This window comes from Vicia villosa, linkage group LG4 (genome assembly GCF_029867415.1).
Source record: "Vicia villosa cultivar HV-30 ecotype Madison, WI linkage group LG4, Vvil1.0, whole genome shotgun sequence".
NCBI classification, from domain to species: domain Eukaryota; kingdom Viridiplantae; phylum Streptophyta; class Magnoliopsida; order Fabales; family Fabaceae; genus Vicia; species Vicia villosa.
In genome coordinates, this window is record NC_081183.1 from 100,906,179 (window position 1) to 100,918,374 (window position 12,196).

At 38.3% G+C, this 12,196-nt stretch overlaps 1 protein-coding gene across 1 annotated transcript; it reads left to right on the forward strand.

The window, feature by feature from the left end:
• The first annotated feature begins 5,153 nt into the window (after positions 1-5,153).
• On the forward strand, positions 5,154-6,689 carry LOC131597575 (uncharacterized). The gene has a single exon (XM_058870266.1). It carries the CDS (start codon positions 5,154-5,156, stop codon positions 6,687-6,689), a length of 1,536 nt encoding a protein of 511 aa, XP_058726249.1.
• Positions 6,690-12,196: the final 5,507 nt, after the last annotated feature.

Here is a 12,196-nt window from a genome sequence, read left to right on the forward strand (position 1 = left end):
TCCGGATAAGAAGATTTTCGAACTGACTCCTGCTATTGGTCATTTGTAGGGTAAACCCACTCAATGTAAGGCCACCAATATCAAGCAGATTCATGCTTTTCAGAAGTACTTTGGGGCGGTGTATTTTCCCACTGATCTTCGTCAAACCATTTCTCAAGCGGTTGAGGCGTTAAGGGAGAAGGTAACCAACAAGATTCCTTTTTTAAAAATACCTGGTTACGCGAAAGATAAATATCTTTTCGCACTTCATTTTGGAAAACTTAAATTTCCTCCCTTGCCGACTAGCCCTTTGGCTTTGGCATTTCGACCGCCAATTCTGGAATGGTATTACTGTCTTTTGTCGGATATCCAGAATTCTTGTAACAAAAAGGACTCTAAAGTGGAATCGACGAAGTACACTTACTGCCATCCCCAATGGTAACAGCTTATTGGAAAGCCCCTTTCATTTTCTTCGACTCTTTGTGTTACTAACTTAGCCATTTCTTTAGTCATTCCTCTTGCAACTGTTAAAGAAAATCCTGCCACCAAGTCTGATAAAGCTGCTACTTCCAATGCAAAGGTACATCTACAAACTTGTAGATCTTTTTCCACATGTTTTGTCTTAGTCTGACATTCCCTTTGCAGCCAAAACCTGACACTCCTAATTTTGATGACGAACCTAACTCTTCTGCTCTAAAGGTTAAATTTATGGATTGTTCCATGTCTGACTTATTGTGTTTTGTTTTTATTATATGCACCTGATCCTGAGTGTTTTTCTTTGTACCAGAGTCGAAAATACACTCCGTGGTTTCGACTGCTCCGCCTTCCCAATCCACATCGTCCAAGAAGGATAAGTTGCATATTTCTGAAGGGTCGAAGGTAATTTTCTTTAACTTAATTCTCTACGTCGAATCAGAGTTTAGACTTTACATAACACATGTATTTTCCCAGCCAACTCAGGATGCTAAGCCCCTTTCATCAATCCCCCAGCTCCAAACATAAAAGGAAGTAGGAGTCTTCTCCCGTAGGTGGGGCGGTCAAAAAACTAAAACAAAAACTCAAGATCTCTGAGTCTCAAGGAGCTGCGCTTCTTGTCGAATCGGGTGAGGAATCAGAAGAAACTTACACACCTTTAATACTGAAACGAATGAGTAAGATTCATGTCCAAAATACTTCTATTTTGGACTCGTTTGGTACTAACTTTTAGTTTCATATGTAGCTTCAGTAACTCCCCCTCCAACAGCTCCACCCAAACAACCAGCTTCTCCCCGAGTTATAGCAGTTTTAAAAGGGGATGAGGGCAGTGGAACTTTGACCCTGCGTTTCAGGTATAAACTAATCATCTTAAGTTTGTGATTTTAGCCAAGCCGAACTCTTCCCGAGATCTCTATTTATTCGTAAGTTGGCCCTACTGACCCATAAGCTGATGCTGCTGGTGTGGCTGAATACACTCCTCTTTCCAATGATGTTTCTCCTCAAGGTGATCCTGCCTTAGCCACTGGTGAGTTAATCGACTTGACTATCACGGCTATTCGAAGTGATTATGATTCTGTCACTAGTGGAGGTGTTTTGCATGGTGGCTGCATTATTGGTAAAACATACCTGGTTGATTGTGTATATGCAGGTTGCATATATGTATGGAGCTAATACAATTTTTGTAGTGATGTCATGATCGACTTCATGACATCCATGTGTGACAGCAGGAGCTGTTAGTGTTTATTAATTATGTTTCCTATTTTATCCTTTTATCTGTTTTGGAAACTTTTTATTGAGTGCTGCATATTTCGTCCAGAAGATCCTACTGACAGCACATTGTGTAACAGACAGTTGGAGTGTGAATTAGATTAACTTTGTTAACCTAATGTGTTTCTTAAAAAGCTCAAGGCCCAAGACTGCTTATATAAAGAACTGCAATCCTAATTTGGAACGCAGACAAAAGATTTTATATTGTGAAGAACGGCTGTTCTGTAACTGTCTCTTGTGATCCACGCTATTATCTTTGATGATTGCGTTGGAATTAGTTTGTGTTTTTGTTGTGTCACTCTAAGCTTTTAAGCACGGGTGTGTGTGTCTTGATTAAAGCTTTTAAGTAGATCAAGGTGTGTTTTTGAAGTGTGTCTTCTATTTGTAATTGTTTTTGTGTATGTGTAATCACTGTTGTGATCGAGGGGGAGTGGAATGGAGATATTCCATATCTAGGTAGAACCTAGGTAGAAGGGTCATTGGGTAGTGATTAAGTGATAAGTTGTAAACGGGGGAGTTTAGCTTTGAATTGATACTACTGATAGTGGACTTCATCCCTGGCTTGGTAGCCCCCAGAGTAAGTTGTTTGAACCAAACTGGGTAAACCATTTTGTGTGTTCTTTACTGTTTAAAGTTGTTGTGTTATTACTGTCTGTGTTGCATAATTGTGGATGTCATAACATCCAGTTTGACATCGAGCGTGTGGTACTAGAACTTTCAATTGGCATCAGAGCAGGCACCCTGCCTGTTTACATCTGGGTGAGATCTAGGGATAACAAAATTCTGGTACTATGGAGAAGGAACTGTTAGTGTTTGGAAACAGACCACATATCCTGGATGGCTCTAACTATGACTATTGGAAACCTCGTATGGTAGCAGTCATTAAGTTAGTTGACAGCAAGGCCTGGAGAGCTGTTGAAAGTGGATGGAAACATCCTGAGAAAATTCTGGAAGATGGAACCACTGTTCTAATTCCTAAAACTCAATGGAGCAAATCTGAAGAAGAGTTAGCGTTGGGCAATTCCAAGGCCCTAAGTGCACTGTTCAATGGTATTGACAAAAACATCTTCAGACTTGTACAACACTGTGAACTGGCTAAAGAAGCTTGGGATATTCTCAAAACAACACATGAAGGCACATTTAAGGTAAAGATGTCGAGACTTCAAATGCTTACCACTAAGTTTGAAAATCTCAAGATCAAAGAGGATGAAACCATTTATGAGTTTTACATGAATGTTAGTGAGATTTCAAACAACTCTGCAGCCTTAGGTGAGAAAATGACTGAAGAAAAACTGGTAAGGAAGATCCTCAGATCACTTCCTGAGCGATTTGTTATGAAGGTAACTGCCATAAAGGAAGCTCAAGACATCAGCAACACGAAGCTGGACGAACCTCTTGGTTCTCTCCAAACCTTTGAGTCAAGCATCTGTGAGCCTGTTGAAAAGAAGAACAAAAGCATTGCGTTTGTCACCAACATAGGTGATAAATTAGAAGAAATCAATGGTGTAAGTGATGAGAATTTATCAGACGCCATAGCCATGCTTGGAAAGCAATTTAACAGACTTATTAAAAGGGTTGATCAGAAGTCCAGACCCAATGTCAAGAACACTTCCTATGACATCACTCAGACTTATGACTCAAGCAAAAGGTTTAAAGCTGAGGAGAAGCCCTATCTAGGGAAAGGGGTTCAATGTCATGGATGTGAAGGATTCGGACACATTAGAGCTGAATGTCCTACCTATCACAAGGAGAAAAAGAAAGGACTGACTGTTACTTGGTCTGACGAAGACTCAGATTTAGAAAAGGAAACTGCAAATCATGTCACAGTTTTAACAAGAATCTATGAATCTGATGATGATTCCAGTGATGATGAGCTAACCTTTGATGAACTAGCTGCCTCGTACAAGAAGTTGTGTAGGGAGAATGCTAAAATCTGCAAACAAGTGGAGAAGCAAGAGGTGATCATAAGAGAACTAGAAACTGAGAAGATTAAACATCTTGCAACCATAGACTCCCTCAGTAGTGAAGTAAGCATGTTGAACCACAAACTTGATCAAATGACCAAGTCATTCAAAATACTGAACAATGGTTCTGATACTCTAGAAGAAATTCTGGAATCTGGACAAAGATCAGGAGACATGTCTGGAGTGGGATTTGTGGCTAGAGAGGAATTAATCTCTGGTCTCAGGAGGATAGAACCCAAGATGTGTGTGACTAACCAGATGTCAATCCAAATGTCACAACATCAAGGAAACATAAGAAGGAGGCACTCAAATAAAAGGTTCCAGAAATGGAGGTGTCATCACTGTGGAAGATTTGGTCACATAAAGCCATTCTATTTCAGACTATTTGGATATCCGGACCAAACCCAATAGGTCAAACTTGATCATGATACTTACAACATAAAGCAACGATGGGCAGATAAGAATGTTGCTCTGATAGCACACACTTCGCTAAGGAGGCCAACAAAAGAAGACTGGTACCTTGACAGTGGTTGTTCAAATCATATGACCGGAAGGAAGAGCTCTCTAGGAGATATCAAACTAGAAGGAAACAACTATGTGACTCTGGGTGATGGAGAAATAAGAGAAGTCCAAGGCGTTGGAAAAACAGAAGGGGTGGGTATACCCTATCTAAACAATGTTATACTTGTGCAAGGACTGGCTGCAAACCTTATAAGCATCAGTCAGTTGGGTGATGAAGGATTTAATGCTAGGTTCACAAAAGATGAGTGCATCATCACTAATGAGGCAAATGAGGAAGTCATGAAGGGATTCAGATCTAAGGATAATTGCTATCTATGGAAGCCTGACACACCTGTCCACCCCTCTGACTACTCCATGATCCAAGACGAATTAAAAGCTTATCGACACGAATCTGATGAATCAGATGAGTCTGATGAATCTGATGAAGAATCCTATATTGGAGAACTCACCAAAATTGAACTTTCTACTGGCTTTTTTGATACACGTGTAATGAATGAGAAACTGTGTGCAAAAGTAAGGGAGTACAAAAGTATTTATAGATTTCTGTTAGAAGAAAGAGTAAGCCTTGTGATGGAGATTACAGATCGGGAAAGAAAACTTGAAGAGTCAAATGTGAGCAATGACCCTAAAAGACTATCTAAAAGCAATGTCACAGAGAATGTTGCAACAACCTCTAAAGACATTATGACAGAAAAGTGTATGTTGGGTATCTGCTACAAAAACATATTATAGCAATTAATCCACGTGAGGGAATACTATTTGGGCTTTGTAAAAATCCATGATTTGAAATTTCCTTCACTCAGTGTGCATATAAAGCTCCCTCAATCCCTTAATATTCTAAAAACGACAAACCTTCCTAGTAGTTCTGCTAGCTATTCTCTGAGGTTGATCTACTTCTATTGCTCTCAGAAGTGTGAAACAAGTTATGGTTCTCTAAGGTTCATAATGTCTCAGAAATCGAATGATGAATCTCCCCTTTCATACTCAGCAACACCAGAAGAGTCCTCTAACCCTAATAGTGTCCTTAAGGTTGTCCCTTTAAGGACGATTAGCAGTGACGAAGTAAAGGCCACAAAGCCTAAAACGACTCATGCAAAACAACCCAAGGAGGGTATTCACAACAAGGGTACCAAATCCTCGGCATCTGCTACCATGGAGAAACTCACTATAGAAGGATCCAAATATGTCGACAGCGCAATTACCAGGATTGTTAATCGTATTCTGAAGGAGAATCATCAATTGCCTGGAATATCTATTCCTCTTCAACCCATAATGGCTGATCCCCTCAATAACACCAAAAAGGCTGAGGTTGTTCACACTATTGATAGTGACCTAGAAATCAACAAGGACGAACAAGGGGTTACTACGAATACCAATGTCACAGAGGATGTCAATGACATTGACAATAATGAGCACCCTAAGGCCATTACTGAAACTGATACTAATGTGGTAGACATAGATGACTACTCTGACGACGAATTACTTACCTCCTTGAATCCAAGTGTAGCCAACAGGCTAATGACAAGAAGAAAAGGCAAAGCAGTTGTTCAAGGATCACCAAAAGGGAGCACTCAAGTGAACAACCCTGCCAAAGACGTTGTCATGAAGAAGAGTACTTCTGCATGTCCTGTCCAGAGCAAAGCTGCTACCAAGAGTAAAGGGGTTGGTCCTTCGAAATCCTGGAGCAGGGTCATTCCAAAGAAAAGAAAAGAACGAGAAATTGTTGAACCTGAATCTGATGTTGAAGTAAATGTCCCTGACATTCCATCAAGGAAGAGGCCTACAACCAGTAAGCTTGCTGCTAGCATCTCTAAAGTTCCCATTGATAATGTGTCTTTCCACTATGCCTCTAGTGTCAGCATATGGAAATATGTTCTCCAAAAGAGATTGGCTGTTGAAAGGGAATTGGCTCCAAATGCTCTTGAAAACAAGGAGGTCTTAGAGCTGATTCAAGAAGTTGTACTGCTAAAAACTGTGTGCAATCTTCCCAAATGTTATGAGAAGCTGATCAAAGAATTTGTGGTAAACCTATCTGAAGATTGTGGCAATAGCAGAAGTGCAGACTACAAAAAGGTGTTTGTAAGAGGTAAGTGTGTACCGTTATCTCCTTCTGTGATTAATAAATTCTTGGGAAGAACAGATGAAGCTCAAACCGAGCTGGAAGTAATAGACAACCAAGTCTGTCAAGTGATCACAACCAAGCAGGTAAAAAGCTGGCCCATGAAAGAGAAGCTAACTGCAAGTAAGCTGAGCATCAAGTATGCAATGCTTCACAAAATAGGAGCAGCTAATTGGGTTCCAACGAATCACAAGTCCACTATCTCCATTGTGCTTGGTAGATTTATGTATGATGTAGGAACAAAGGTAAAGTTTGATTATGGAGCATACATTTTTGACCAAACCATTAAGCATGCCGGAAGCTTCAGTATTAAGGGTCCAATCGCTTTTCCATCCCTCTTGAGTGGTATAATTCTGGATTAATATCCAAACATTCTCAACGAACATGATGTAGTGTGCAAAAGAGAAAGTCCCATGGCTTTCCATTACAAACTGTTTAAGGGAAAGCATGTTTCAGACATTGTCATCACATCAGCTGAAACTTCCAAATCTGGAGCATCAGTCAGTAAAGCAGAAGTCTGTCGCGGGGAAAAATCGTTGTCTTTTTTTTGGGATGAGACACCTGATGCCATCTTTGGGCTCGAGCGCTCAAAAAAATGATTTTTCTTTTGTACGGACCAAACTTTTTATTGTTTCCAAAAGAGGAAAAGGAAAAAAGTTGCAATAACCTTAAAAGTGGGGAAGAGATCTTGGGTAAGAGGGTTGGTTATACGAAGGGAAGGTATTAGCACCCAACGTATCTATAGTACTCTATAGGTTTCTTTGTTTTATTTATTCCATTCTTGAGAGGTTCTTGTGAAATAGGTGGGACCTAAGGTGTTTGTTTGATTATGCTCGCAAAGATCATCGCGATCCTCTGCATACATATCCCCTAGAGGGAATCAGAGCATCTGTAGCTCGGGGTCTACGGGTGCTAAGGTTTAAATGGTTTTTTTTGTTTTGTTTTGCTCGCCAAGGATCGACCTTGTGCCTACGTATTCTCAAAGGGATGTTGAGAAAGTCAGAGCAATCGTAGTTCCCACTTATGCTAGTGGAAGCAAAGGAAAAGAGACAAATGTCATCTAAATGTTCGATGTATCTAATCTATATCATCACATACATCTGTTTGATTTTGTTTGAAAATCTTTTCATTATAAGCCCGGGGCCATGCCACTTAGGGTGCTTAGAATGATAAAGATGTTTTTGTTGTTTAACCAGCCTTGTGGCAAAAACTTTTAATGAAGTCAGCCTTGTGACAAAAAGTTTTGATTAATCAGCCAGCCTCGTGGCAAAAGTTTCAACGAAGTCAGCCTTGTGACAGAAACTTTGATTAATCATCCAGTACGGTGGTAAAACAGTTTGATTGATTAGCCAGCCTTGTGGCAAAAAGAAATTTGATTGATTAGCCAGCCTTGTGGCAAAAAAGAAATTTGATTGATTAGCCAGCCTTGTGGCAAAAAAGTTTGATTGATTGATTGATTGTTTGTGATGATATAAAAGAGATACTCCTAGCATAGAGATGAAAAATGTCTAATCTCCTAGGGTATTTTGATTTGGATATTGGGGGATGCTTATAAGAAGCCCGTGGGTCCTTGTACGAAGCCCAAGAGGAGGCTATCCGAGGGTCCTTGCATTGTAAGCCCAAGAGGAGGCTATGGGAGGGACAATCCAGGGTCCTTGCATTGTAAGCCCAAGAGGAGGCTATGGGAGGGTCACTCGTTTGTACAAAGCCCAAGGGGAGGCATGGTATAGTTGGTCTGAGCTCTTAGAGCGATTTCACCGGGAAACCATACTCTATGTCCTAACCTAAACTAGTGGAGATTCTTTGCACGAAGCCCAATAGGAGGCTATGGGGAACCTAGTGTTGTACTAAGTTGAACACGCACACATATCACACATATGAACAAACATGAACAAGTATGAACAAATATGAACAGGTATGAACAATTATATATATGACAAAGTGTGTGTATACAATGGAGTTTATGAAGGAAATATACCTGTAAGCATGATCCATTTGTATACACGGGGCTTGGGACTTATACTCGAGGAGAGGTCCACTTGAGTTTATTCAAAACTATGTAAACAGGTATTTACAAAGGGGCTTGGGACTTATACCTACATGGAGGCCCATGGTATATTTTTTGGGAAGATTTAAAGAAAAAACCTTCATTTTTGGTTTGTTATTCAAAGTTAAAAATCAAACTGATCGAGATATGTACAAAACAGTGTATGTATAAAAAGGCGTACAATGAAATACCTAATTTCATGTACTGGGTATGTACAAAAGGGCTTGGGACTTATACCTACGTGGAGGCCCGTGTTTTATTTACAAAACATGGTTGATTGTTTATTTACAGGACGCGAGGTTTCGCTTTTGTAAAACTGTTTGAAGATTTGTTTTGAAAAGTTTATTGTTTAAAACTGTACAAAAAGAAAAGAAATGGGACTTACACTCTCTAATATTCGAGAGGCCCCTGTTTTATTTTCATAAAACAGGGTGGATGGTTTTGAAAAGATGTGAGATTTATTGTTTTGAAAAAACAGTTTGAAAAGTATTGTTTTGGAAAAGTTTTCTGTACAAAGAAAAACTGTAAAAGAAAGAAGAGTGGGTCTTATACTCTCTAATATTCGAGAGGCCCCACTTCGTCTTGAAAATCAATTGATCAATTAAAAGGATTTAATCAAAAAGAAGTGGTTTATCGTTTTTGAAAAGAATTGTGATCGCTCGTTTTAAAACGATTTGAATTTGAAAGAAATCAACTTAATTAAGTTCAAAACAAGTTTTAATGCTTAATTAAGACCTAAGTGATTAGGGTTTGATCACAAAATATTTACAAGTGATTAGGTTTGAAAATTAAATGAAAAAACAATATTTAAAGTATTTAAAAAACACTTAAAATGTATCATTTTAAACCTAATTAAAAACATATTAAATAAATCTTTTTTTGTGATTTTTTTTGATATTGTCAAAATATGTCTATTAAATAAGAAGTGTTTAAAAAATGAAGAAAAAATAAGTTATTTTGATGGGTTAAATTAATTGATGAAGTTGTGAAGAAAATGAAAGAAAATAGTGTTTAAAAAAGAGGTTTTGTCTTCACTAGGGCTTGAACCCACGTCCTGAGGTTCACTACTCAAAACAACAACCAACTGAGCTGCGCGTGCAGCTTGTTTATGATACGCTTCCATTCAATTATATTTTCAAACAAATATTTGAAATTTCCAAACCAAAAACGCGCCAAGAACACAACCCTAACTGAATTTTGAATTTCATCAAATCTGTGTTGTTTTGATCAGGTAAAGGGTCTATTCCACTTGGTTTTTCACGACGAACATGATGATGACCTTTAATTTCATTTATTTTTACTCTAAGGCTATCAATTTTCTGATGAACACGAAGAACCCTAGAACTGAAATTCAATGTGAAATCGTGTATGATCATGTTATGATGCAATTGATTGAGGGTTAATGATCCTCATAGGTGCAGAAACAAGATGGTAACTCAGTTTTTCATTTATGATGCATGTATGATAGAGTTTGAAGTTCATGAGCACTTACCTCAAAAACGGCTAAGCTGGAGATTGAATTTTGCAAAGGAGGTGTTACAGAAGTTGTTTGATGATCTGGATAGCTTCAATGGACCTTATGGAAGGTGTCTGGATGCTTGGAGTGGACTGAATTCATCTGAGCATAGCCATGGTACCCGACCTGCATAAGCTTCAAGAGTGAATCGAATTTGAAGATGGAGGTGTTTCAGGTCATGGATGATGATTGGTATAGCTCATATATGATATATGGAATGTGTTTGAAGCATTAGTTTGGACAGAAATGAGCTTGTGTGGATTTTGGCATGATAAGGCTCATTTGATGTTCATATGGAGGTTGAAAAGTGAATCTGAGTTTTGGGGTGATTTGGGGTGTGTGAGTGGTTCAAACACATCCCATATGATGTTTATGAGTTGTTAGAACCATCACTTTGGCCATAACTTCAATGATTTGGAGGTTGAGTTTTCTACCTCTTTGAAAACTATGAAACTTGCAATTCAAGAAAGAAGAGAGAAAACCTATAATTGTGAGGTTTTGGTGTGAATTTGAATGAAGTTTGGACCTCTATTTATAGGCCAAGGATTCTGAACTCCAAGCTTTGCAAGTTGATCAAAGAATGGTGATTTGGCACTTAAGAGATAGAATGGAATCTTACCATTAAATGCATATGGTTAAAGTTACTAAACCATGGTTAAAATTGGCTATGCTTCTTATCTCTTTCCCATCTGTCTCAAATCAGAAAAATATCTCCAATTATTGCCTCTATGCATCATTACTTGGTCCATTTGGCAATTTGGTTCATAACTTTGCAAAAATGGCTTGAAATTTCAAGTGAAATGGTCACTAATGTCAAAATTCAAAACCATAGCTACACTCCATATTTTTTCATGCTCTTGGACATTTTGGAAAGCTCATATTACATACTTCAAAACCCTAGTTGGAAGTTTCTTCAAGATCCTTAAGGAAGTGGGTGAAAAAGATTCATGAACTTTGAGAAAAATGAAGTTTTAAGTGAAGTTTTCAAAAAGTACCAACTTTGAAGCTCCATATCTCTTAAATGGTTGATCTTATGGAAAAAAATTATATGTGTCAAAGTTGTTTATTGGATCAAAATCTACAACTTTCATGTTGGAAGTTTTTTTCAGTTTGTAGGTGAAATTTTGAGAAATTCCCTTCCAAAGTTTGGAAAAAACCATTGAAAAACACTTAGAAATTTTTCTAAGTATGAAAAGTCAAACTTTTGACTTTTGATTCTTGATTGATTTTCTTGATTTTCCTTGATCAAATGACTTCTCATATCATTTATTGATGATTCAAAACTTCAAAAGTCATGGTTGACCAAAATTCCCCAAAAGTCAATGGTGATCTTGTACAGTTGACTTTTTCAGACGAATCGCGTTTCTTGAGATTTCAAGTGAAACAGGCTATCCTCATCAAATGAATAGTATGAATGGATTACATTGAAGCATTAGAGGATATTGAACCATGATTTGAGTTGTGGCACCATGTCCTGATTAAAAAGTCAGTTGCTCAGTGAATTAGGTCAAAAACCCTAATTGTCGACCTGATGAAATTGATGCCTGTAGGTCTTGAATTGAGATGTAATTTCCATTGTATATTGTCATAGGGATTATTTGAGGATGATTGAAACCTTTGATTGACTTCCTGGGGGTTTTTAGGGTTTCCCAAATGTGATCCCTGATTTCAGTCCCTGATAGTTCAAAACCCTGATCTGAGGATTTGTCTGATCAATCTTTGTGCAGAAGATGTTATGAGCCAATGGATTAGGTCAAAATGATGCACTTGAGGTCTTGAGGTCATGTCCCAAGTCATTATGTCAATCTCTGAGCAAAAGTCAGGAGTATGCTATCTTCAGTCAAAACCCTAATCTGGTTGGTTCAGAGCCTCTGAGCCTGTTGAGATGGATTTCTGAGGACCAAATGTTGATTGTTGATGAAGATGATTCTTTTGAAATGAAGGGAGAACAAAACCCTAGTTGATTGTTACTTGTACTGATGAGTGGTTTCTTGATTAAACCCTGCTGAGTCACAAGTAGCAAACACAAGCTATGCAATTTGTTAGAGATGCAAATGATGCATATGCAAATGATATGAGGTGGTATCTTAGGTCAAAAATTGGGGTATGACAGATGCCCCTATTTAAGTTTCTTCAACCTGAGACATGAAGATTGAAAATCTTCGTTTTGATAGGGTGGAAGAGACTTAAATATCAGAAGACGCGAATTTTGGACCTAAGATACCAAAATTGCGAATGATGCAAGGATATCTTTACCGAGGGAATATCAAGAACTGACTCCACTGGGGAAAAGAGATTGGGAAGGA

Excerpts from the sequence above, each read along its gene's own strand:
- LOC131597575 (XM_058870266.1), top strand. The coding sequence starts at position 5,154 with ATGTCTCAGAAATCGAATGATGAATCTCCCCTTTCATACTCAGCAACA.